This window comes from Papaver somniferum, chromosome 8 (assembly GCF_003573695.1).
Source record: "Papaver somniferum cultivar HN1 chromosome 8, ASM357369v1, whole genome shotgun sequence".
Classification (NCBI taxonomy): domain Eukaryota; kingdom Viridiplantae; phylum Streptophyta; class Magnoliopsida; order Ranunculales; family Papaveraceae; genus Papaver; species Papaver somniferum.
Window position 1 is genome coordinate 14516399 of NC_039365.1, and position 27978 is coordinate 14544376.

Sequence of the window (27978 nt, forward strand, 5' to 3'; positions counted from 1 at the left end):
TTACCTGATAAAAATTGCGAGGTAACCGAACTACATATTACCAAAGTTCGGTTACCAAAACAATATCGCCAATACCGAACTCGATTTTTGCTTTGAAACAGTTTTTTTTGCGAGCTCACCAAACTATGTAGTTCGGTTACCAAATATTAGGCCACCGAGAACTATGTAGTTCGAGCTCACCGAACTGTTCTTAAGATTATCTATAATCTTAAAATTAGCTATAATTTTAATTAGGTTGAGGTTGATTAGTCTTCTCTAATCTTTAGGACACCCTTAAGAGTGTAGGGTAGATGTTCCTATTAGACGTTCATTTTAGAGCAGTGCCCAAAAAAACGTTCTTAGTTTACCTATTAGACGAGACTTTGGGTTTTGTAACTGTGTTTTTGTTTTCCCTCTGTTTTAACGAACCTTTAAATTAGGGAAAAGAATAAAAAGAGTTTGTGCATATCAGAAAATCTAAAAATGTACGAGTACACAACTAGTTAATTTTCTAATGAATAATACCAGAACAGTAAGAGCAAAAGGAAATGTAACTCAACAAGGAAGAAAGCCAACGACTATGGGTTCATTACACATCTATGATAAGCTTTAGACGTGAGCACGATTGTGACATTTTTCTAAAATTTATTTCTCTGGAATTCAACGATTCTTGTAAATTATTATTGTAACTTACAAAATACAAAAAATGTGAAATTTCTTTGGTTTGTATGACTTGTATTTTTTGGGGATATGAATAAATGTCTAAGGGCAAACAATTTGCTCGGTACTTCATGGTTGCTTACATTTTTTTGTCGCCCTTTTCCATATTTTTGCACTTTTCTGGTACATCTGATCATCTTGCTTTATTCTTTTAGTTTAAATTTTATTGAACATAGCTGAAAGAATCCAGAAGATCATTCAACAATCAAATTCTCCACAGAGTACATACATAGCTACTAAATAAATCACAAATGAGCACAGTTTACATACATAATAAGGATCCACAAACCAAACGTAACTGTAATCCATAGGCACTGCCTCTTTCCTAGCCCAAAAATGCAAACAAAGAAGCCAACAAAATTGAACCTCCGATCACAATAAAATTCATATTAACACTGCTAGTTGCTGCACCAGTTCCGCCTGCAGGTGGGCTAGGTTTTGAGGGAGTAGTTGGCGTTGAGGGATCAGTGGGTGTTGCAGGACTGGTAGGAGTGGGAGGTGTTGCAGGAGTGGCAGGAGTAGCGGGTGTTGTAGGAGTGGTAGGAGTATCTGGAGGTGATGGGGTATCTGCATCGCCGACTTGGACCGATAATTTCATTCCATCAGCACAATGATTGCCTTCTGGGCAAATGAAATACATGGTTCCAGCTTCTAAAGTGATTTTGCTACTTCCACCACTGTGTTTACTTATGGCAGCTGACCCACAGTTATCATAGGCATCCTTGTCTACCACGTTTACTGTATGCGATGGCCCGTATTCGAAAGCTGATCAAGATTATCAAAGAATGAAAAATTAGTTAACAGAACTGTGCATAGTTGATATGAATTCATCCACAATTAATAACATCTGTATCGTAAAAGCAGAAAGTTGTCTTTAAGCAAAATCTATTATGAATACTTACTTATGGTGTCACCGGCAACTAAATCTTTATCTGAATCCCAATTGTCATAATTGGTGCCTTGGGTCCAAGAGATTGGATAGTTGGCAGCAAAAACGGCGGGAGCTACCAATAGAAGAACCATCAGGGATATGGTTGCAGCACTAGGAGTTGCCATGTTTACAAGAACAAGAAACTGAAATAAAAAGTGTTTCGAAGAAGTGAGAATGATGAAACTAGAGAAAGAAAGACGATGACTTTTAGAGGTTTCAATGCTTGTTATTTATAGATAATAACTAAGAATGACTATCAATTAATTATTTTATTTTCATTATAAAGTTTCGTGATAATGATCATAGACAAAAATAATCATAAGGAAGCAGTCCTGTTCCACTAAACACACCTCTTCTATTAGGTTTTTATACCATCTTTCTACACGACGACTACACCTACCCTGGAGGTTTACGTTTTCTGACTAAGTCATATGCCATTTTAATTGATAAACTGAAACGAGTTAGGCTCGGGGCGGTGTTTCTGCAGGTGTTCAAATGGACAACGAATAGTATGACTGAAGATTGCCTTGCAAATTAATTCACATTCTTTTAGCAATTAGACTTGTTCAGCTGTAATCAGATCAGCAAACTCTAGCGCTGATAAAACAGGAAGATAACAACTCTATACGTCAGTAATTTGGTTTGATCAAATCCTCTTATCATACCTTTAAAAAATGAAAAAAAAAAAAAAAAAAAAAAAAAAAAAAAGAGAGCTCATGCATGGCAATAGGAAGACCATCGACTCAGTCAACCCAATATCGTTTTCATTGGCTAATTCCGTGGATACTTGGACAAAAATTGCAAGGCTGCTACATAGGTATCAAACTGATAGGAGATCACAAAAATTCGTATAAAACAAAACAACACTTATTAGTGGATTGTTAACTCACCATGCACGGAATTTGGTATATACCCTATAACAGCCAAGAAAAGAAAACACGGTTATTGATGATTAAACTGAACAAATTCTGCATTCAAACTCCAAAGTTGAATATACACGAGCAATAAAATAATACAGGTGTTAAATTTCCCCTAAACTCCACCCAAATACTATATAATATTACTCGCGTCACAACTAAAGTCATCAAGGGCAAAGCGATCATCATTTTTGTAATACTTATTCCTCGATTCCAAGATCCAATTCCTCTCTTCAACCGGTGCAATAAGAAGAAAAAAAAGATGTTTAGGGGCAATTCGTGAAGGCTGTTTGGTTCGGAGAACCGGGCCCATTCCTCGTAAACAAGAGGCAATCTAAAATAACCCGTGTGATTCAATCAAACACTTCTGCAACACTACAACAGCAAAGGCTGCCATCCAGGAAGCATGAAAGACTCCTTGGTTATAGTATCATCTGATCAGAACTGCGTCATACTGACCTAAGGAAAGAAAAGAGAGATGTTGCAAATTTTGTTGCATTGTAGGTTTAAGAATCCAATAAAATTAAAATTTGCTTATATTCACAATGTAAAGAAAAGAAAAGAATTTACATTGAAATTGGAAAACAAGAAATCTATGCAATTAAAATCTTTCAATCTTGTCTGCCTTGACTTGCGGATTCAGTTTTGCGACTGTTTCTTTTCCAGCGGCCTTGTAGTCGAAGTCACATGAATGCTTCTCAGGGTAGCGATGCATAGAGCAGAAAACTGATCCGCACTTGCACTTGATTCCTGTCAACCCCACTTTCTTGTTACAACTGAAACACCTATTCTTCGCTACTGCACCACTTTCTCCTCCAGATGTTGCTGATGGTGATGCAGAACTCGACGAAGCTGTAGCAGTCCCCTTCGCAGAAACATTAGAATCATCTGTAGAGTAGTTCGCCTCTGATTCCTTTGGAGAGGTTGTCAAAGCTTTCTTAGGGTTTGCAGACTTCTCAAAAGAGGCTTTGGCTAAAAGAGATTGTTCTTCTTCTTTAAGATGATCTCTATAACACTTGCTGCACATATCCAAATTCACTGCTGTTCCGAAAAACCCACATCGGTTTGCACAAGGCTTATGTGCCCCTGGTTGCTCACATCCATTAAAACTGTCTTGTGATCCCATCTTTCTAGTTTTTTTTTTCTGAAAGGAAAATATAGCTGAGATGAGAAAGTCTGTGTACGTATTTATAGGTTGACAAACCGAATCATGACGGAATATCGCAAACACAGGAATCCTATAGTAAAAGGAAAGTATACTGGTTTCCTATTTATTTTCCAGGTAATAATGGCCGACATGACACGTTAATAAGGATCGACAAAGTGGTGGGTCCCACTTATAGGGTAAAAGTGGGACCCACTATGATGACATGGTATGGCTACTATTAACGTTTTACTTCCCGGAGGTGGTGACTCTGTTTGCTGGGTTTGGATATCTCTGCTCTCTCTGGACATGGCTGCAGATCCACACGTTATATAACTGGATATATCTCACGACATGACAGTGAAGTGTTGGGATCTTCGGAATGGCTGGACGATGGGAACACCAGCTCATCCTAAGAAATGTTAGAATTTTTTTAAACTTAAAACACTCGATAATGCTACTGGTAATATACGAGCATATATAGAAGTTAGAGTTGCTTGTATAGAGCTCCTAATAAACTAGAAGTTGAATCCAGACTTCTCTCTCTAAAACTCACTTCCTTATTAGCACCTTCCTTGAATACAAATGATGCTACAAATATATGGTTACGTAAACCGTCATTCATATACTCTAGTTTATCTTGAGTTTTCTTATCTAGAAAGCTCACAAACAACCGGCTTTAGAATCTAGTTCACACTACAACCGTCTTACAGTTGTTTTGCTTTCAAATTAAGCCATGTACGTCCTTACCAAATTCTAGCTAATTCTAGAATTCTCTTAGCTTCTTTTGTTGATACTTACCAAACAACGGACTATATAGATTATTCTAGTTTCATCGGGTAATAACAAATTACGTTTCCAACAAGAAATCTGTTAGGTCAATGACACAGTTCATACTTTTGTTTCTGCAGGTGCAGACTATAACATAATGAAATTTAGACTTCCCAAAGGACACTTTTACCACAGTATGCTTTCTGGAAAAAAAGGCATTAATTGTAAATCCAGTGACTGTCAATCAGAAGACCGTGATACCTGAGGTCTGGAGCTTGGAGGTGACATGAAAGCCTGTTTTTCTGGGACTGGAAGAGTCGACATAACTTTCAGCAAACTCGAACTATTGTGCAGCCTGGTTCATTAAATAGTGAAGCTGTAATCTACACCTTATCTTATGACATAACTGGCTCAGCATTTGTTATTTGTGAGGCTGACAAGACGATTAAGATGTGGAAAAAAGCCAACATTGCAACACCAGAAACTCGCCCACTCAATTACAAACCACATGACATGAAGATATTAGACGTTTCTATTCAGGTTATAGACTGATTGGTGGTTGGTCTCCTCCTACTATTCCTGCTCGTATTGCTTCTTTAGTTAATACTGACAGCACTTCTTCTTGGTAGTTTATTCTTTTGTTTTTTTGTCTATTCAATAGAAATAATAACGCTTATGCAATGATTCGCATTATATAAGCAGTACAAGTCTACTTGTCCTAATTAAAAGACTTATTGCTTCGGTATGAAATCATATATTTATGTTAGTATGTTACCATAAGAAATTCAAGAACAACTCCCTACTAAAGAGGAAGCAATCCGAGAAAAAGAAAAATAACATTGCAAATCTTCAATACAATTCTTTCGCAGTGAGTATATTCAAAAGTATACGAATGTAGTGAAAAGAACGGTACATGGATATTCATGCATGTACATATTGTCACTATGAAGCTACGTACATTTTGGAAGATATAAGAGAGCATATATATGTTATTTACGTGTAACCTTTCCTGCTTCAACTCTTAGTTATGCTGCATAATAAGTATATACAAATTCCGTAATTATTGGGAAAGATGGTAGTTTAATTATATGTAATCTTTCATGTTTCAAGAAAACAAAAAAATTACCTTCAAATAGGAAAACAAATCTATCCAATTAAAATCTTTCAATCTTGTCTACCTTGACATGTGGATTCAGTTTTGCGATTGTTTCTTTTCCAGCGGCCTTGTAGTCGAAGTCACATAAATGCTTCTCAGGGTAGCGATGCATAGAGCAGAAAACTGATCCGCACTTGCACTTGATCCCCGTCAACCCCACTTTCTTGTTACAACTGAAACACCTATTCTTCATTACTGCATCACTTTCTCCTCCAGATGTTGCTGATGATGATGCAGAACTCGACGAAGCTGTAGTAGTCTCCTTCGCAGCGACATTAGAATCATCGGTAGAGTAGTTTGCCTCTGATTCCTTTGGAGAGGTTGTCAAAGCTTTCTTAGGGTTTTCAGACTTCTCAAAAGCGGCTTTGGCTAAAAGAGATTGTTCTTCTTCTTTAAGATGATCTCTATAACACCTGCTGCACATATCCAAATTCTCTGCTGTTCCGAAAAACCCACATCTTTTTGCACAAGGCTTATGTGCCTCCGGTTGCTCGCATCTATTAAAACTGTCTTGTGATCCCATCTTTCTAGGTTTTTTTCTTTTCTGAATGAAAAATATAATTGAGACGAGAAAATCTGTGTACGTATATTTATAGGCTGAGAAGCCGAATCTCAAAGGAATAAGAATCCTCTAGTTAAAGGAAAGTATACTAGTTCCCTATTTTACTACCGGACGAGTTACTACCGCCGTTTTACACTAGTTTGGTAAGTCATAGACGTCCTTGGAAAACTCTAGTCTCCAGCTAATTCTAGAATTCTTTTAGCTTCTTTTGCTAATACTTTCCAAACAACAGACTGTACAGATTATTCTAGATTTATCCAGTAATCACAATTTACTTTTCCAACAAGAAATATGTTAGGTCAATGAAAATTCATCCAGCAGAGTCTCTTTCTGCAGGTGCAAACTATAACATAAAGAAATTTAGACTTCCTGAAGGACACTTTTACCACAGTATGCTTGCTCACCAGAAGGCATTAATTGTAAATCCAGTGACTGTCAATAAGGAGAGCCTGATGTGTACCTGATCAGGTCTGGAGCCTGGAGGTGACATGAAAGATGTTAAACGTTTCTAATCAGGTTCGGTATGGACTGATGATTGGTGGTTGGTCCCCTCCTACTGTTCGTGCTCGTATGGCCTCTTTAGTTACTAGTGACAGCACTTATCCTTGCTAGTTTTTCTTTTGTTTGTTTTTTTGTCTATTCAAAAGAAAATAATAACGCTTATGCATTGATTCGCATTCTCTAACCAGTACAAGTTTACTTGTCCTAATTAAAGAGACGATTTCTTACTAGAGAAGAGACGATTTCCTACTAGAGAAGCACATGAAGTTTGAAGGAGGAGTGGATATTATTCCGTCCGTATGGGATATGTTAGTGTGATACCATTATAAATTCAAGAACTCCCTTTTAAAAAGGAACCAATCCGAGAAAAAGAAAAATAACATTGCAAATCGTCAATACATCTCTTTTGAAGTGAGTATATTCAAAAGTACATAATAAGTTATTTTACACATAACCTTTCGAATTCCTGTTTCAACTCTTTGTTATGCAGCATAATAAGTATATACAAATTCCACAAATATTGGGAAAGATGCTAGTTCAGTTACATGTAATCTTCATGTTAGACAACCCTAGGGGACATCACTTCTCCTTGTTAGTTTGTTCGTTAGTTTTTTGACTAGGCAAAATGTAAATAAAATTACTTAAATATTAATTCGCATTCTCTAACCAGTAAAAGTCTACTTGTCCGATAACTAACAAGAAATTCAATACCTTCCATTGATTTAAACCAAAAACAACAACAAAATCTTAGTACAAGAAGTATAAGACGTAAAAGAGATCCCACTCGGAAAGTGAAAGAACATACAAAACAGAGAGACTCACCGAGGTCCCGAAATCCTTATAAACCTCGTTCATAGATCAATAATTAAAACACGCATTCGATAAAATCTTACACTTCTCTTATATCTTTTCTGATTTCTCAGTCTAACATGTTCTTTCAGCTGCTGAGGGTGCGGGAACATAACAAACTGCAGGTTACGGCAAAGTAGCCATTACTGAAGAAGACTTTGTGAATGTATCTCCTCCGGAACCATGGCATCATTGGCCTTAAAATCAAGTGATTCATCGTTATAAATATCCCACCATTTTGCTACTAACATCTTAATGTCTTCCCTATCCATGTTAGCTTCTTTCCCTGTGTATCTCCATGGTTTTGATCCCTACATTTGAAAATTTTCCAAATTGAATCTGGTTACTTAACATTTTGATTTTTTAACCTTAAAAAAATCATCAAAAAAAAAAAAAAGAAGATATTTTGACACTATGGAATTTACAGAAGCACAGAAGTGGACCACTTTAACTTTGTCGAACTCAAAATTCTCTGGATGGTTCCACAACATGGTTAACATCAAGTTGTATGTGGGAGGGATAGGTTTATATATGTGGTTGCAGAACATATTCAAGAAATCCTATATCATGAAAATTAGAAAACAGAAGACAATCAAAATTCGAACCCCGGAAAGTAACTTGACATTTTTCATAGGGTATCTCAACACTATGAAAACTCACTTTCTCAGCGAAGGACGTTGGAGTAGTAGAGTACTGTCTTGGAGAGTCTGTAGAAGACTTTCACAAGTCAACCTGCTTGGCTCAAACACAAACATTCCTGCATTGAAATACAAAGGAGGAGGTGAACCCATTTCAGTAGGCAATATAACTTTCTCAGGGCACTGTTGGCAGTAGCCGATTGAATATTGAGGCGAATGACTCCATGTCTTTTCACAAAAAACAACCCATCACAGCGTAGAAATATCCATCTGCCGCATCGAAAAGATGGTCTATATTCTCGACCACTAGTATATCCGCATCTAAATACATCATCTTGCTGTGCTCCTCAAACTGTACAAAGACAATAACCATTTCAAAATAAATTTATTTAAATGACTACTGTCACTTGATTATCCTTTTGAAGATAAATAAATTCTATATATAATTTAGAGAGTCGTGGTTAAAAGCTGAACAAAGCTCGAATTCTAGAGCTCCTGACCCCACTTGAGAGAATATAGTCCAATAGGATTCATGGGTTTTCAGATCTTTTTGGTGTTTTTTGCCGCACACGTTTTTGGTTAAGTGATGAGTACCTTCCCAAAAATCATACATAACCCTAATCAAATATTTACTCCCCCGTTTGCGCTTCTTCTTCTCCCAACTCTCTTCCTTTCTCATGAAACCCTACACAGCCGAGAATGATCTTCTTCTTCCTGTATCTTACGGTATGACAACTTTAATAGGTAAGACCAATAATGGGAACAGTTGCCGCACGCCAAAATGGGAAGGTGATATCTATCCGATTGAAGTTTCTCCCCAACACCTAATCGTTATACTCTCTTTTACAGTATTTTTTTTGTTTTTTTTACCGCCTGCTATCCTATCTATGATGATTTTGTGGATTTTTAGATTCTGCTGGAGAGCAATGGAGAGACACGGGTTAAAAGCACTAGAAAGTTATTGTACGTATCTGTAGAAGGACTATTGTTGCACTCAAAAGATTACCATGTAAATGGAAACAAAATAATGAAGGTAATTTGTTTCATGAATTGGTTTCGTAGAAGTTTACATTTGTGGGTGCAATTCTCGCATTCGGAAGTGAATCATTAAAATGGAAACAAAATTCCAAGTCTGCGCGCGGCACTTCGAGGAGCTTGGCTTGATATAGAAAGTGGGTTTGCTGGAGTTGTTTCTGATCAACGACGCACATTGGTATTAATATTCTAACCTACTATTTTTGGCGTTTCTTTAGACTCGGGATTGAATCATGATCCCACAGTGAGAGGAAAAAAAAACATTGTTTAAAATTTTCTTCTGGTATTGGCAGGGTGAACATTCATCTAGAAATGTTGTGGTGGAAGCAGTTGTAGGGAATGTTGTCAAGAACGGTATTGTTCCTGCCTTGCGAACGGTTTTGATCTCTTAGTATCAGCGGCAACTCAACAACATAACGGGTCTCTATGTTTAATACATGTAGAATTGCATACAATCCTGTCAATAAAAAGCAGTAAAGTTGGTAACAGATCCTAATCCTAATTAAACCTAATATCCACACCACTATGCATTCTCCATCATCTCCTGAAACATAAAATTGTGCGCTGCTTTCAGAATTTAGGAAGGTTAACGTTAATGCAACCAGAATCCAAATTAATGTTAGTTCCGATGATGATGTTTGTTTAAATTCTATGTGCTAGCTATTATATATCTTATCTCTTCTTACAAGTTTTCTTTGCACTTAAATTTCAAAATATACAACAAAGAGAGAATATTTGAACTAGATATTAGGTAGGCTAACCACCTGTGGCGCAACGGTAGCGTGTCTGAGTCTACATCAGACTGTTACGTGTTCGATTCACGTCAGGTTAAGCCCCAGTATTTAGTGGAGTTATACAAATACAACTGGCTAAAGTTATTTATTGACCTTTCTTTTCATGCTCCATACCTGCATTTTGAATATGAAAGTAACTCATTAGGCTAGATGAAGAGTAAGAAGCGATGTGTTCAATGTCCAAAGGTAATCTCATATAGTGACTACCCTTTGCATTCTCAACTAATAGGTATTTTGTCCATAATGCATCCATAATAATACTGTTATTTTCCCTGTGCATTCTCAACTAATAGGTTGATATCATTCTACTATGTATCTTCCTTGATGTAACTCATCTCTGAGATCTGTTTATATGTCTACGGTTATTGGAATTTCATGTTTATCACTTTTCAAAGTAACAATCTTGACCCATATCTGTTACTAGACGGCATTGCACATATCAAAATTTACAAAAACTGTACTTAAAGCATCATTCTAATGTTTCTACTTATTAGTATAATTGTTTAGGAGCTTCAGTACTTTAGATATGAGTTTATACTGTTAACTATTTTGTTTTAGAATTTTTATTAGAATTTGTGTTTATTTTACCTAACTAAACATCGTACATAAATGTTTGGGATAATATGTGTAAGTTAACAAGTACAATTATTTGTTTACACCAATGTTTTGATTCAATCTATTCATAAAACTTTAGGATGATATATCAGTTGAAGTTACACAGAGTAATTCAGTTTCTTTCATACTGATCCTAGAATTGGATCGCAGAAAATAATATGTTGATTGTAAAATAGTTGAAGCTTAAAAAAAAATTACCGACACATTCTATCCTGGGAATCTTTGTTCCTTCATGAAATATTATTATTGATTTACAAAGGTGTGAAGTTCTGTAAATGGAAGTATGGAACAGTTGTTTTGTTATGACAGGTTAATGGGGGTTAAATACAAATGTTTGAGGCCCTACTTACTGAAGCGCCAATCATTATACATTTTTAGCCTGAGGTTTGCACGTCGTGTTCCTTGAACTTACTCAATTTGATGATGTTTTTAATGTATTCCCAAGTTGACTAAATCTATTTTGTTGTGAAACAAAATGTCTTAAGCTATCAACAATGGTGGAGTAGGTCTGCAGAATGATCAAAATGAAAAGTTCAGATATTTTATGTGTGCAATGCACGCATTTCCTCTTACATCCAGTGGGTCAGTAGATTTCTCATCAAGGGAAGGTTACATAGGTTCCTTTTGCTTAATATTTGAGTTTTAAAAACTTACTGGAAAGCTGCCTTATTTGAATTTCAAAAACTTACTGGAAAGTTGCCTTTATGGGAACTTAAAAAGTTGATCAAATGTGCAGTTGGTCATACTGTGGAGAAGATGGAAGATGATGAAATCAAAGAGGAGATTTAGCCAAATATATAGAAATTTAATTTCAGAAGAACCGCTAAGTTGGAAAATACCAAGAAGGCAATAAATGCGTTGCTAATCACAGAACTCCAACTATTCATTGAGTTTGCAGGTACTGACAGTGGCGCTGATAACAAAGATGCTAGAGAAGAGTGTAGGGTTTAAGCCTATATTACTATCTCTAGATCTCTTGCTGTGGACTACAGTGATGCTGTGGGGTTTTTGGATCATGTTTGATGTGGGATCAATGGTTGTTTCACATTCAATCCCGTCTCTTTAACGGTGTTCAGTCTTTGTGATGTTTTGTTTTAGTGGTGTTACACTTCGTTTCTTTGTGCAACCATTGCAAGCAGCATTTAGTTTCTTAAGATTAAAATGCATTTTATACTTCTATAAGTTACTAAACAATAAAAAGTAGAACGTGAAACATTATACATCATCTTGCCTTGAACAAAGCAAGACGTTTATGGGAGCAACAAAAGGTAAAATTGATTCTCCAAGAATCCAATCATTATTTGAGATTACACTATCAGTAATTTACAAGAATGTTGAATTTGAGCCCGTGCAAAGCACGGGCGCAACACTAGTATCCCTTAATTCGTAGCCTATAAAGGGGGTATAAGCGGAGTGTAAGAATGGTTAGAATGTTCATAAAGATTACTTGTGAAATTTTATATAAACCTTAGATCCCACTCCGAGCAAGTCTAACGCATTACTTACTATACAGTGATGAATCATGAAAATGTGCATGAAACTACTTACATCCTATATACGTAGTTTTGAGTAGTTGATCACGTAATATGCCCTAGCAAACTGCGTCTGCTTTTCCGGTGGATAAATTGGCTTGACTTCTCTAAGAATACATCCTTGAGATCTCAAGATTTCTCGGTGTTCCTCTGGCACATCAGGTAGTATGGCAACAGCCAAAGGGTAAGCACTCTTAACTTTACGTAAACTCTTTGCTAGTCCAACTACACCCTTAACATAATCACCATTACCCGCTAAAAATGTTACATAAGCTTTCTTTGAATATCCAGTATTAAGTATCTGAGCTTTACCGGTACAAGGAACAACATCTTTTTTTTTTTAATAGGAAAGAACATACGTGATATTTAAACTAGATTTTAAACTACATATAAGGAGTATTTGATGAGATCTCCAAACTTGTGAGCGGAGACTCGATCCGCTGACCTCCTACTTGAGAGTCAGGCTCCTGGCCAACTGGGCTAACCCTAATGGTTTTCAAGGAACAACATCGATCGACTTCTGTGATGCCATTACTTGATGGATTTGAAGTTTACTAAGAGCATCTCCAAGAGAAGGTGGAAGACTTTAGTGACACATACGATTTTAGACCATCATTTTAACTAAATTCATCTCCAGCAGTAGGTCCTATAAAACAGGAGAGATGAAATACTAATTTTAAAGGTTTTGAAGAAAGTCTTATCTTGACCTCCGGAATGACCTCTATGTCATATTTTTTATTTTTAATAATTAATTAAAAAACAATTAAACGGTTAAGATTTTATCAAATAAGATTTTCTAAGGGTCAAATCTCTCTATACTGCTGGAGATGGTTTACTAGTCATGGGATCCTACATTTACTATATATACAAATTCTTTTAAATAAAGGTTTCAAAAAAAATTCTATGTAGGATTTTTAACACCCATTGTTGGACTCTAATCGATCGAGTGAATTAAGTATTCATTCAGATGAAAAAGAGAGAATTATCCTTGTTTTAAGGAGTATCTTGGTTATACACGATGTAAAACTATAATGAATGGCTTCCCCCTTTAGCCTATTACCACGCCAAACTGATTCTCTAACGGAATTTTTCTCTCAGGAAATTTATTTTTATTTATAAAATAGTCCGGTGGTCAAGGCACAGCGTGTTTTATCAGAACTAATGTGCTTATAACCGTTGGATAAAGGTCAACGGATAGATCTCCACGGTGATAAAACAATCCATCCTCCATAGGTAGATGGAAAAATGATTACTCCTTCAGCTGGGTATTCGTGTCGTATAATTACACTATTGTAGGAATAGAATATCGCACATGTGTTATATGCGAGCAAAGGACAATCAGGTGTGTGCAAAGGTCGTCGCTCAGCTGAGATGTGGTGATGTATTGAATGATGTCAGCTTAGTCAAAATGTGAAGATCTGCTCGAAGCCTGTAGAGTCTGCGAATATAATTAATGTACATGTGCGATAATAACGCACAGGGATTCCGAAAATAAAGGATCTCTTAGCTGTCATCCACTATGTAATACCCTATATAAAGAGTAGATGGTCCATGTAAAGGGGAGTTCTTTAGAATCCTTGGTTAAGAAATCAGGAGAGAGAAAGATTGTAGAGAGAGAGTAAACTTAGAGTTTCCATTATTTTGTAATTGTTCTTGTGATTTTGATTAATAAAGAGATGATTTACATTGGGATTGGTTGATCATTGTTAGATTATCATACTTGTGTGGTTGTGGGATTTCCTACAACAACATTTGAGGCTAGAAACATTTCGGAGTGATAAATCCTGTTGGTGAATTTGTTTAGAAATCGAAATCCAAATTAGAATTACAAAGGAAGAAGAATAATAGAATCTACGGGGAATTTACGAATTATGAAGATACAAGGAAGAGGAAGATATATACAATGTAATTCCATAACTAAAGAATTAATCTCTGATAAGGATTTTCAAAAGAGAATAACGGGAAGAATCCACAAACGAGATGACGAAGGAAAGAAAGTGGAGACGGTGGAAAAAGAATCTCTATTGCGAGAATGGGAAAAAACGGAGATAACGTTTGCAGTAGACGAAATTTCAGAAGAAAATTTACAACGTATAGATCCATTGGTGATTACATTAACGGCTGAATGAAAAGAACATTGTAGGGTAAATAACAAATCTGAGAAATGGACGATTAATAGAACATTGGAAGATACAGGTAGTGCAGTTGATATTTTATTTTATCGCACATTCAAGGAAATGAGATACAAAGATGAAGAAATGACGCATTCAACTTACAATATACAAGGATTCAATAAAGCAGTTACAAAACCAAAGGGAGAGATTGTGTTGAGAATATTACTGGGAGAAATAGACACAGAGGTGACACTTTGTGTGGTCGATATAGATTCACCATATAATATGTTGTTGGGAAGACTGTGGGTGTACGCGATAAAAGCTGTAGCGTCGACATTACATCAATGCATAAGGTTTCCAATTCCAAGTGGAATAGGAGAGATTAAAGGAGATGTTGCAGATGCGAAGCTCTGTAATGAAGTGGATGTAAAGAATTATGAAGGTCGTGCGAAGAAACGAAAATATCGTTGGAGAAGGGAAAAAGAATTAAAGACGGAAGAAGAATTTCGCATATACATGATTAGAGCGAAAGAGGGAAAAGGAATTCCGAGAGAAATACCAGAAGAAGAAGGTGAACCAATTCAAGAGATAAAAAAAACCCAACACCAATGGGAGATCCAAAACCAAATTTGACTGCAGCAGAACCAACAAAAGAAATAAATGTGGGTACAAAAGAAGAACCGAAAATATTGAAAATCGGAACTAGGATGGGAAAAGAAGAAGAAGAAAGAACAATAAACATTTTACGAAAATATAATGATGTCTTCGCATGGAGAATGGAAGAAATGCCAGGAATAGATCCGTCTGTCGCATGTCATAGATTGGATATTAAGAAGAACGCAAAACCGTTCAAACAAAGAATAAAAAAAATAGCAACAACATATCATCCACAAATAGAAACATAATTACAAAAGATGTTACAAGCAGGGATCATAAGACCATCAAAATACCCGGAATGGATAGCAAACATGGTTGTAGTGCCAAAAAAGAACAAAGGGATACGAATCTGTATAGATTTCACTGATCTAAACAAAGCATACCCGAATGATAGCTTCCCATTATTGGATATCCCACAAATGGTATAATCGGCATCAGGAAATGATAGAGTTTCATTATTGGATGGATATAAAGGTTACAATCAGATTCCTTTAGCAGAAGAAGATCAAGAACATACAACTTTCTTCACACCCAGAGGATTATATTGTTACACGAAAATACCGTTTGGATTAAAAAAATGCTGGTGCGACGTATCAGAGAATGGTTGAAAAGGTGTTTGCGAAGTGGATACATAAAACGTTGGAAGTATATGTTGATGACATGCTGGTAAAAAGTAACGAAGCATAAGACCATGTGGATAATTTGAAAGAAATTTTTGAACAAATGCGAAAGTTTAATGTTAAGGTAAATCCAGAAAAATGTATCTTTGGAGTATCTTCAGGAAAAAATTTGGGTTACATAATATCAAAAGAAAGAATCGAAGTCGATCCAGAAAAAGTACAAGCAGTCCGAGACATGCCACCACCTGCCTCGGTAAAAGATGTTCAGAAGTTAAATGGCTTGATAGCTTCGCTGAGGAGATTTATTTCACGCTCTTCGGATAAGCGTAAACACTTTTTTAATATACTAAAGAAGGGAACAAAATTTGAATGGACAGAAAAGTGCGATAAAGCATTACAGAACATAAAAAATTACTTAATGAATTTATCAATCATGCAGAAGGCAATTCCAGGAGAAGAATTGCTCTTATATTTGGCATCAATACCGTATGCTTTAAGTGATGTTTTGATACGCGTGGATCAAGGAGTTGAGAAACCAATATATTACATAAGCAAGACATACAACTCAGCAGAGAGGAATTACTCAAAAATAGGAAAATTAATTCTCGCATTGGTTTATGCATCATTCAAACTTCGCATTTATTTCCAGGCTCATAAGATTAAAGTAACAAAAGTACCAATAGAACCTACAATGGAGAATTCGAAAAAATCAGGAAGGATCGAAAGATGGAATACACAGTTGGGGAACTACGATATTAGTTATGAAGTATTGTCATCACCGAAATCACAAGTTATCGCAGAGTTCCTTGCAGAGTTTCCCTTAGAGGAAGATGAATATGTTGAGGATATGATGGATGTTGATGAAGAATATGGAAATCCAAAGGATTTACTGACAGATCATAACCCAAATAGGTGGGAAATACTAGTCGACGGATCGTCTAATGGAGAAGGAAATGGAATCGGAATTGTATTCATTTCACCAAAGGGGGTGCCAATAGCTTACTTTTTCAGGTTGGAATTGGCATCCACAAATAATGAAACTGAATATGAAGCAGTAGTCCATGCGTTAAGAATAGCAATTGAAATGCAGATAAAAGAAGCCAGAATAACTAGTGATTCACAATTGGTAATTCGACAAATTGAAGGTTCATATAGTACCAATAATCCATCTTTACAAAAATATAAGAAATTAGTATCAGAATTGGCCGCACAAATCAAAAGAGTAAGATGGAGACACATCGGTAGAAAAGATAATAGATTCGCAGATGCATTGGACTTTATTCCTTCCATGTTAGTAGATCCAGTGGCGCGAGAATTGAAAATCCAAACACTCTTCTGGCCTTCCGTAAAGAAAGAAGAAGAAGAAGGACAAAATGTGGATGCGATGATAGTAGAAAACATTCCATATGAACAAATTGAAGAAGAAGATTGGAGAACTGAGCTTCATTTATAATTGGAAAAGGGAGACATACCGAGAAACAGATTAGAGGCTCATAAATTAAAAAGTCCTGCGACAAACTATGAGTTAAGAGATGGTATCTTATATAGAAGATCATTTCTTGGACCTTCACTTAGATGTATGACGCGAAAAGAAGGTATATAAATTTTAAAGGCGCTACACTATGGAGATGCTGGAAATCATAGCGGAGGAATACAAGGGTATTATTGGCCATATATGCACGAAGATGAAAAGCAAGTGTCAAGGAGATGTGAAGAATGCCATCTTCATGGGAAAAGAATACACGCACCAGGAGCAATGTTAAATAACTCGGTAAATGCATGGCCGTTCGGAAGATGGGGAATTGATATGGTTGGTCCATTTATACCAGGAACCGGACAACGAAGGTATCTTATTGTTGCAACGGATTATTTCACAAAATGGCAAGAAGTAAAAGCATTGCAACATATTCGTGATAAAGATATCTTCACGTTCATATTTGAGAATATAATCTGCAGATTTGGCATCCCAGCTCAGTTAGTGTCTGACAATGAAAAACAGTTTGAAGGAGAAAATATAGAAATGTTACTTAATGCATTTAAAATCTAACATGGAAAGTCTACCCCTTTATACCCGCAGAGTAACGGACAAGTAGAGGCGACAAACAAGACGATCGCAGACAATTTGAAAAAGAAGCTAGAAGGGCATAATAAAGGATGGTGCGAACAAGTACATAATGTAGTATGGGAATACATAACAACAATGAGAGAAGCCACGGGAGTATCACCTTTCTGTTTAACATATGGTGTAGAAGCAGTGTTACCAACGGAGATAATTATCCCTACAACAAAGAAAGAAGCATGGGAGGAGAATTTAAGCGCAGATTTAATTCTCACAAAACTTGATGATCTAGAAGAAACGAGAGAACTTGCTCTACAACATATGGAAAATTACGAAAAAAGATTATCCAGAGAATACAACAAATGTGTTAAAGTTAGGGAATTTTAACCAGGAGAATTAGTGCTGCGAGAGATACCAATCTATCAAAAAGGACCAGATGGGAAGTTAGAAAAAAAAATGGGATGGACCATATGTCATTAAAAGGATAGTTGTAAATGGATCTTATAAATTAGTTGATCCAGATGGGAAAGATACAGGTCGCAAGCTATATCGTCCATGGAATAGGTTGTACTTAAAAAATTATTACCCATAAAAGCTTGCGATATTATTCCCAGAAAGACAGATATACGAAAGATATAAGCGTGAAATATTATTCGCTTGAATATGTATGTACCGTTTGGTAGAACGAATAAGATTAAAGATTTCCTTTTTTCTTAAGAGATTCTCTTATAACGAAGAGACATAAATAAGACCTTAATAGAAGGCGTCAGAGATAAAAACTCTAATTAGGGAGGCTAGGAATCTAAATGTGGCGTGCACCCTAGTTCGCGTACATGCAAGAGGAAAGAGTAAGACCTAAAACACGTCGTTTTCGGGTAAACTAGTATGCATGACTCAAGGGAAAGCCATACCAACCCTGGAACTTGAGTCATGGAGATTTGGGGTGAGAAAAACGAAAAAGCCCATCCGGGAAGACACCTAAATCGAAATATTAAGATAATAATATCTTCCCAAGGAGCGCAGAAACTCGATCAGGGCGCCCAGGTACACGGTTGAGTCAAGAGTGCGAGGGGCGATGGAGCCTACTTTACCACTCTTGACAAGTCCTGACTATGATGCACTCGGTCCGAAGATACCCCACTTAGGGTGCAGTCTTGTAACCATAAACCTCATCGGTAGAGGGAAAAGAGACTGCGAAATCAACTGGTTGTTGTATTACCGGATAGGAGGAGCCAACCTTAACCCGGTAGAGGTAAGCCTCCTTGAAGGGGCAACCATGGGGAAGATAGGGACGACACCCTCCATTAGGGAGCTGAATTTGTCAAAGAAGTAAATGTCATGAGGATTTTTACTCACGGGAGTATTAAGGCTTATCGCATTTACGCACAGAAATAAGAATAAGTTAAGACGAGATCAATAGGTCGATACAGTAAAATGTAAAGACGTCCTGCGATCTCGTCGCACAGAAAAATGAAGACATGCAAAATAAGACCTTTACCTAGGAAGGCACAATAAGACCTCAAGAGAAAATAAAAATATACTTATATAATTATATGTTTGCTTTGCAAGATATTTAAAATAAAGTAAGAAAAGTAATTTCGCACACTTGTTTCTTATAAGACCTATAATAAGAGGCAAGTATGGGAATTCAAGTGAACAAATATTATCTCTCTTGTTAAGAAACAAGTTAAAGCAAATTCAAAATGTATCAATCTATTTAAGAGTCATTAGAAGAAGCTCCTTGATTAACTATGGGAACTTCAGCATCAATCCTCCGACTCGAATCTGGATTAGTGGCTTCAGCACTGTCTTTATCATTAAAATTCGCTTCGTCAGATTTATCCTTCTCGGACAGACCTCTTAGGGAAGAAGCTTCATTATTTCCTTCAGGATCTTTTTCATTCTCGCTTATAAATTCATAGTCGCTATCTGGTTCAGGAAATTCTTCATCTTCGCCTACATCAAGAGGAGGGATAATTACTGGGGGAAGAGAGTTGTCCGAAAAAATCCCATTAACCAGAGTTTGAGCACTAATATGAGCCTTGCGATAAGCTTATTTCTCAAGGTTTCTAGCATTAATCTCCAAGAAATTTTAAAGATGTGAAAGTCGCCTACGCGCACGATCTCGAGAAATAGAAAGTGAAACTTCAAGGTTTGTGCGATCCTTCTGAGTTTTAGCTAAGTCAGATCTCGTCTAGGAAAGGGTGGCCAGGTGCGACTTTTCGGACTCTACAAAAATAACATAGAATTAAGATTTATACAATTAACGTTTTGAAAGAACAGATAAATAAGTAGCATAACATAGAAAAAATGAGTAGGGCAGTCAACTTTAAGTGACTACCTTCCTTCTGCGAGAGGAGGGATTGACAAAAGGCGAGGGTATTTTTCTTCATATTATCCATAGTTGTATCGAAGTCATCGCCAACAGAACTATTGAGGATGGACCGAATCTTCTTTTCATCAACAGAAAGTAAACGGTGTTTTTTCTTTAGGAGATCATGATATTATTTTAATTGGTTATATCGTTCTCGAAGTTGATTCATCTCTACAGTTTGATTTATCTTGATTTGAATAATCTTTTGATTTTGGGTGCTTAATTCCTCAAAAGATGTTTCGTATTGGGCTTTCAATGAGCCAAAGGATTGTTCTCGGTCATCACAAGTTTTATGAAGAATCGGATATTGATGCGAAAACACTGATTCCTTCGTTAAGAAAGAACGTTTCTCCTTGGAAAGTTGGAGATTTTCCTCTGATAAAGTTTGATGTATTAAATTAGCACTATACAGAAAATTAGATAACTGAGAGATTTGCGAATTTAGTACTTCATTCTCTTGATTTACATGAGTATTTTCCTGAGTTAAATTATCAATATGATCAAGAGAATACGAATATTCGTTCTCTAATTGGCTTATTTGAGTCTACAACTCTTCGTTATTCGCACGGGTACCTTCAACAAGAAATTCAAAATGATACCTCTATGAGGTTCACTTCCAGTTTAAATCTTAATAAATACATGAAGAAATTTAAGAGATGAATATAAGAGAAGAAGAGCATTAATAAGATAGATTATGAAGAATAAATAGAAAAATTACCTCTAAGTTTTTGATTTGGTTATGAAGCGTCTCCGAATCAAAAGCTGCAACTTGAAGTTCTCCCTTTAATCTACTAACTTCCTTCCCTAAAGAGGTATTTTGACGTGAAAGTTCTAGCTTAGAGAAGCTAGATTCAAAACGCCCTTTGTCCAAAATCAGTCGACGATGAGATTCCTAAGAAGAAATTCTTGTTAGTAAAAAGTATGCGAGAAATTCTTGTTAATAATACGAGGAATACTTACCAAGACATCTAGACTAGTGTGAACATTTGGATCAATCTGGGCATAGATCTCTTCTCTTGAAGCTTTGTCCGAAGGAAACTCGCACAATAATTTGCTCAGGGCAGAACAAATATGAAGTTTAAAAAGATCATTGGTGGATGAGTGGGAAATGTTAAGAATCTCGGACAAAGCCTGAGAATCCAATTTAACATTCTCCAAAACTTTCTCATCAAGAGAAACGGATTTTAATAAGAAAGAGGAGTGTGAGCAAGAAGAAGAGGCAGAAATGGAAGAAGAAGGAACAATGAAGTTCGCAATGTCCATATTATCTTTAGTAATGTTCACATTTTCAAGCGAATAAGTATTTACGAGGGTTGAAACAGTCAGTTCAGCATCCGAAAATGTCGCAGAGGCAGGAAGGGGAAAATCATTTATTCCCATATCATTAGCAGCATTGTCTTTAGGAGGAGAAGACTCTCTGAGAGGAGAATGAATGTTCGCAGGAATAGACACAAATGAAGAGGAAACATGAAGACTTGTAATAACTTGAGTTGGAGGAGTGGTTTTTGAACCGAATTGGGGGATAGAAAGGTTGGAAATAAGTGTTGTAGGCTTACGAAGCTTCTTCAATTTAGGTTCTTTTTCATTCTCTATCTCACTGTCGGAACCCTACGAGTAATAACACAGATAAGAAATAGAGGCAACAATATTGTTTAATAAAAACAAAATATTTCTCACTCCTTTGTTCTGCGAAGGTTTCCTTTTGTGAGATTCCATATTTTTTTGATCTAAAGAAGATCTACGATTATTGACAGTTATCTTCATACCACCAGCACGAGAATTTGTTCTACAAGTAGTATGGGAATTAAATTAATGATAAGATGAAGGATAATCAAAAGAAAAGAAGATTTTTTCGAGAAATTATACTTACTTTGGATCGGGATTCATGAAGGAAGATGATGATAAAAAAACAACAGTTATACCAAATGATGATGATCAATTGAACAAGCAGCAGAGGCAACAGCAGAAAAGAAAATCGAAAAGAAAATTGTCTCAGAGAAGAAGAGAGGAGTAAAAAAAAAGAACTAACTTTTCTTAAAAATTGATCAATAAATAGGTAGAACAAGGTGACTGATTGAAAACAGGACGTGACGGTAACAATGAAGATGACACGTGTAGAACATAAACTGAAATTGCAGAAGAATGTCGGTTGGATGGAATTTGAAAAGATAGGTATGTGCGATGAGGCAAGTTGAAGATTCTCATTTCTCTCATTCTATGAAAGGAACGAAATGAGAAGAGGCAAAATATAGGAATAGAATATCGCACATGTGTTATATGCGAGCAAAGGACAATCAGGTGTGTGCGAAGGTCGTCGCTCAGCTGAGATGTGGTGACGTATTGAATGATGTCAGCTTAGTCACAAGTAAAATGTGAAGATCCGTGCGAAGCCTGTAGAGTCTGCGAATATAACTAATGTATATGTGCGATAATAACGCACAAGGATTCCGAAAATAAATGATCTATTAGCTGTCATCCACTATGTAATACCCAATATAAAGAGTAGATGGTCCATGTAAAGGGGAGTTCTTTAGAATCCTTGGTCAAGAAATCAGGAGAGAGAAAGATTGTAGAGAGAGAGTAAACTTAAGAGTTTCCATTATCTTGTAATTGTTCTTGTGATTTTGATTAATAAAGAGATGATTTACATTGAGATTGGTTGATCATTGTTAGATTATCATACTTGTGTGGTTGTAGGATTTCCTGCAACTACAACTATTTTTATTGTCAAAAGAAGCATGAACATTACATAACAAAAGGTCTTCCTTCGATCGACCAATAGCGGCTAAACATGATTGAATGTAATTAATTTTGTGTTGGTACCCACTCACTAGTGGAAATCAGCAGTTTCGCGACCAACAAAGCTAGTCATTTAACTCGTATTTATGACTTGCTTTGTCGGTCGAACAAAGGGTCGTTGTTTGAGCGTCTTTTTCAACTATGACGTGTCTCTGGGGGTCGTTGAGAATCTTATATCAACGACCAATTTTAACGGTCAAAACACTATGACTGTCTTAAATCAGTCATAGATATGAATCTTAATATAAAAAAAAATAGATTTAGATTGGCTGTCTGGCCGACTGAATCTGACTAAATCTGAAATCAAACAGAAATGAATCTCAAATGAGAATCAAATGAAAATCAAATTCAAATGAGAATCAAATGAATCTCAAATTAGAATTTAAATGAGAATCAAATGAAACTCAAATTAAAATTCAAATGAAAACCAAATTCAAATCAAATAAAAATGAGAATCAAATTAAACTTGCACACAGATAGTCTTTAAATTCATTTCAATTCAACATTCATTCGGTTCAAATTACACAAGAAAGGTATAGAATCTTAAGTTCAGACCGATATAAGTTCTTACAACCAGAAAAGTAATCAAGTTCTAATATTCAGTTACATAACGATAAACTAATAAACGATTGACTAAAGAGCAATCCGATAAACTCCGCTGATGATGAACTTAGCCCATATTTCATAATGGTGTACCTGCACTGCAAAATTAAGTTCCCCCATAAGCTGATTAATGTAGGGAGGTCATAATACTCAACTGAATGATTCATCCAACTTTTATCTTATCATTCATCAACTTATAATCTGAAACATCAGTGAATCACATTCGGTGTGCCTACATTTCATGTCTAACAGGGAACTGGTGGTGTTGCTAGGAGATGTAAAGGCACAAAATCGTCCTTTGAGCGACTTTGTAAAATAAAAGATAGTTATAGTTGGGTCCGGAAGGTACTTGAAAATTTTAAATTTACCAAAATGATATCTGCAGTATGGATTATTTACATGTACGTCTGTCCCTTAGTCTACATCTTCTAATGCTTTCCTGTAACATGCAGTGCATGGATAGGTGTGCTAAAAATAGTGATGCAAGCAATGAAGGTGGCATTCTAAGAATAATATACCGACACTGAAAACATTAGAACCAACAAGATCAAACCACTCATTTTCTTACCATCTTGTCGGCTATCCACCTCAACTGGAAGGTAGCTTAGGCAGAGAACACTGCTCAACCTGATCAAGTCCACTAACAAGTTCTGCATTGATAAAAGAAAAACAGATATTAACAAGTAGTGTTGCATCAAAAAAACAATGCAAAAATGTGAACAAAAGCTGTTCCATGGAACATATAGCAATCATAACTCCAGTCTGCACATAGAATGAATGATGGTGCACTTTACATATCCAAATAGCAGTTTCTGGTTCAAAGATTCAATATGACTAAACTCCCTTTCACAAAAATGCGTGCTTGTTGTCACGCCAATGTAACAAAGATAATACAAGTGAAGTCATTCATTATAATGCTAAACCAGAATATCATGTGTCACGCCCAAATAATTGATTATCTAAATTTACTGGCAAGCAAATACAGCTGTCACATCCATCATTGTGGAACAACAGCTATGATTCCGTAATGTATTCAAACAAGAAAAAAACAACTTTTGCATCATTTAGATCACCTAAACCATTTGTTAATGGTCAAATAATGCTTCTCTCAGAACCCATCAACTCCTGCACAACGAGGAGATATAGTCAGTTGAATCACATCAAGTAAAGATAAAGGAGAGCATTAAGAGCAAACTAATAACAACACCATCCACCTTTTTTGCTCTCGCTGGAAATGAAGCTCTAGCACGATCAGAATCACTACCAGGAGAAGTAGCAGAGTTTGAATCTGCAAAGTAAAAGAAAAATCAATAGACGATTATATTAAGCCAACACCAAGAATATCCTCCTTGCAAAAAAATAAATAGCTCAGTAATACCATCCTAACGGAAACGATCTGCTAGTGAGCATCAATAAATATTTAAGTATTCTAAATTCCAACAACATAATACACCATCTATCAGAAAGTTGTACAGACTTTCAACTATTTGCATTGCCGAAATTGTAACATACAAGCTATTCAAGAGAAAATAGCTGAACATGAAAAGATATCAAATGAAAAGAAAATCACCATTAAAGATGTGATGCCTTAATAGAAAAATTATCAACCATCTTACTATAAGCATCCGGGAGTTTTTTCCACAAATCAAATTGTTTTCTAGGAAGACTTTTGCCATCAGTTACAAAGGCTTGGAATCAAGACTTTGCAATTCATTTAAGAAGAACAAGTCATTCCTTAATAAGAAAATGACTACTTTTTCCACTAAGAACACATCCTCAACGAAAACTAAAAGGGGTTGCAAAAACATGCTACAGCCCACACCATCAGAACTTGCAAGGATGTCTAATTTTTTTCTGGGACGATGACTTTTATAGCTTAAGTAAGAAAACAGTACACTGTGACTTTTGTAACATAATAAATCCTGCAAACATATGCTACAAGCCATCAAAATTGGATAGGATGTCAAACTTTTAGAATTAATGACTTACAATACAAGGAAATCTTTTAAAAGGAAATTTTACAAAGGGATTGTTTTGCGTTCCCTCACGAAATATAAAATCAACAAAAACTTGTCAATCTATATGAAACCTTCATCTCAAGAATTGCAACTTCAGTGCTATATCCCCTAGTTGGACCTTCTTTTTTCTTGGATATTTCCAAGCCAATATGAAGGAATAGAAAATTATAGGAGAAGAAGAGGAAAGGGGCTGTAAAAAAACGCTTTTTGTAGCCTCCACTTCTCACAATTGGCTTCTTAAAAAATTTCCAGGCTTTATTTTATTATTTCAGGTCAGAGAAATAAAGATATAAAAACGGGGGCCTTTATTTGGGCTTTAAAGCCATAAACTTTTTTCCCTTTTCAGTATTCAGGGAGCACGTGAGCCTATCATACATTTAACACAGGTTAAAGCAGAATCAGTAAGTTAACCTTTCCGAATCCTAACATTTGGAAGAAAGCATGCACGACAAATTCCTAACTGCCACAAATAATACATGTATTTATGTGAAAAACAAATTGCAAAAAATACAAACTGGACTAAAAGAAATATCTTAAATCAGTAAAGTAAAATAAAAATGAGTAGAATTTTTAATGAAGCTACACATGTGACAAACAAATTAGTGTCAACATTGTAAACAGAAAGATAAGACTTCTCACCCTGTATCAAAATCACGCGCCTCGTATAAATATTCAGTAGTAATGGCCTGAAATTTACGAACCCAGATATCTTCCTCGTCTTCAACATTCCTAAAATTTATGAACCCGAATATATGCATCAAATAAAGAGCATAAAAATATACAGAATGTAAGTGGAAAACTTCCTAGTAATGTCAAAGGAAAGAAACAATTCATGGTACATACAAGCATTAAACTAATCCACGTCTTCGTGCTTGGTTACATTTCTACTCAATAGCCACTTGGTGTTCCATTGCATTTTTCTCAAATTTCCGCCTTCACTGCGATGCTTTCACAGTATTGTTCTCCTTCGACCTATAAAAGCATCACAAATTAGAAATGACATGGAGAAGAAGAAACAATAATAATACGGATAATTATAAAATGCAAATAAGAAATACCTAATGAGTTACGAGGAGGATCATTATCAGGTTCAACAAACATAGCCATCGAGTGCAATAGTAACCCTACAACCTAATCAATGATACAAAGTCAGTGGTGGCATATAAGCAGAAGGGACATAAATCGTCTTTCACTATCATCACTAAGCTAAAACTACATTTATACCAATGCTGCATTTCCAACATTTCCAACCCAATGCTTAACAGGATCAATATAACCCAATTTGAGAATCAACCCCAAAATTTGACAATTACAACTCCATTTGAGCAACAATCCCAGAAATAACCACAAGAATCATGTGTATAGGTCATTCTTGAGTATCAAAACCATTATCTTAGGCTAACACAACATACAGTCACTCATTTTGAAACTCCAGGCTAAAATCCTCTTCAAATACTAACAATTCTTCATCAAAATGAAATCAAAATTCTCTAATTCGTTCAAACCAGTACATCAAAAAATCAATAAAACAAAATCCCTAACCAGAAAAACCCATCCAATCAACCCTAAACTCCTAATCATACAGACATTAAAAACTAAAAATTGAGAAAAAACCCCAAAACATGAAAAATTAGCCCAAAATTAATAAAAATGATGTAAATAGAGATATAGATAGAAGGAGAAGAATTATCCTCACCAGGATCCAACTGAATGAAAAATTCTTCTACATCTACAACCACACAAACCACGAATAGAAATTGATTAGAACCAAAACCCATAAACCGTAAATCCAAACAAAATGAAATATAAAATTGAACATGAGTAGAAGAAACTGAATATCAACCAGAAGTAAGAGATTTAATCAGGGAATTCATAGTCATCAACCTCCATAATCTCATCATCTGCAACAGGAACTATTCTTAGATCTTCATTTCTGAAAATCGACAAAGACCCTTTCGAATCTAATTTAGCAAGAGCAAACTATTTCAAATCAATAACAAATAACATAAAACATTCTAACTCATCCAAACAATCGAGCCCTAGAAACTATAAAATCAAAACCCTAACCCCTAAATTAAAATACAAGAGAGAACCAAAATAAAAAACTTACCCTGTAACGTATTCCATCAAACAAGATATTGTAAATCTCTAGTCAACAACAATACTGTGAGATTCACTAGTCTAAGATTGTTCAGATTCAAACCCATGTCTTCTTCTACTTCCTGATTAACCACCTACACTTCTATTTCTAGTGACACAGAAAATAAAATTTTGGTATTTTATTAGACATGATTATCAAACCCTAAGAGAAATGAGTTAGAGAAGGATTTGAGTCGTGGTTGTGAGAAGATGAAAGAGAACTGAGTTTCGTTCTCTCTTGATAGAGAAGAGATAAGAAATGGATAGGGAAGATATACGCGTGAGGTGGTCAATAGAAGAAATAAGGTTAGCTTAATCCAGCCTTCACTTCAGTACAGTTAATCGTGACCATCAAAAGGGTGGGACCCAGGAAATCTTAACTATAGCAAAATCTAGGATCATCGGTCACAGTGTGGGTTAAAGAATGTGGGATAAAATAATAATAAAAAAT

The 27978-nt window shown here is 35.8% G+C and overlaps 2 protein-coding genes and 1 long non-coding RNA gene across 9 annotated transcripts; all 3 read right to left on the reverse strand.

Moving 5' to 3' along the window:
* Nucleotides 1-896: 896 nt before the first annotated feature.
* LOC113301991 (uclacyanin-2-like) lies at nucleotides 897-1816 on the reverse strand. The gene is made up of 2 exons (XM_026550817.1): nucleotides 1602-1816; nucleotides 897-1464 (listed from the first exon to the last, which is right to left on the reverse strand). The coding sequence occupies exons 1-2, from the start codon at nucleotides 1753-1755 to the stop codon at nucleotides 1025-1027; spliced, it is 594 nt and encodes a 197-aa protein (XP_026406602.1). The 5' UTR covers nucleotides 1756-1816; the 3' UTR covers nucleotides 897-1024.
* A 1302-nt stretch (nucleotides 1817-3118) lies between these two features.
* Nucleotides 3119-3878, reverse strand: LOC113302934 (zinc finger A20 and AN1 domain-containing stress-associated protein 1-like). Its single transcript, XM_026551908.1, has one exon. The coding sequence runs from the start codon at nucleotides 3671-3673 to the stop codon at nucleotides 3149-3151; it is 525 nt and encodes a 174-aa protein (XP_026407693.1). The 5' UTR covers nucleotides 3674-3878; the 3' UTR covers nucleotides 3119-3148.
* A 19366-nt stretch (nucleotides 3879-23244) lies between these two features.
* LOC113302808 lies at nucleotides 23245-27768 on the reverse strand. 7 transcript variants are annotated; one of them, XR_003337105.1, is made up of 10 exons: nucleotides 27499-27768; nucleotides 27232-27289; nucleotides 27085-27117; nucleotides 26447-26519; nucleotides 26232-26360; nucleotides 26028-26117; nucleotides 24585-24658; nucleotides 24444-24495; nucleotides 23939-24020; nucleotides 23245-23468 (listed from the first exon to the last, which is right to left on the reverse strand). It is a non-coding gene; the product is annotated as an uncharacterized LOC113302808 (long non-coding RNA). The 7 variants fall into 7 exon arrangements; XR_003337110.1 differs by having other exon boundaries at nucleotides 26447-26512; nucleotides 27273-27349; XR_003337107.1 differs by having other exon boundaries at nucleotides 27273-27349.
* Between the last annotated feature and the right edge of the window lie 210 nt (nucleotides 27769-27978).

Bases quoted from the DNA above. Each gene is read 5' to 3' on its own strand.
- LOC113301991 (XM_026550817.1), bottom strand. From the start codon at position 1,755: ATGGCAACTCCTAGTGCTGCAACCATATCCCTGATGGTTCTTCTATTG. The intron at 1,465-1,601 runs GTAAGTATTCAT...AATCTTGATCAG, and splicing joins AGTTGCCGGTGACACCATAA to CTTTCGAATACGGGCCATCG.
- LOC113302934 (XM_026551908.1), bottom strand. From the start codon at position 3,673: ATGGGATCACAAGACAGTTTTAATGGATGTGAGCAACCAGGGGCACAT.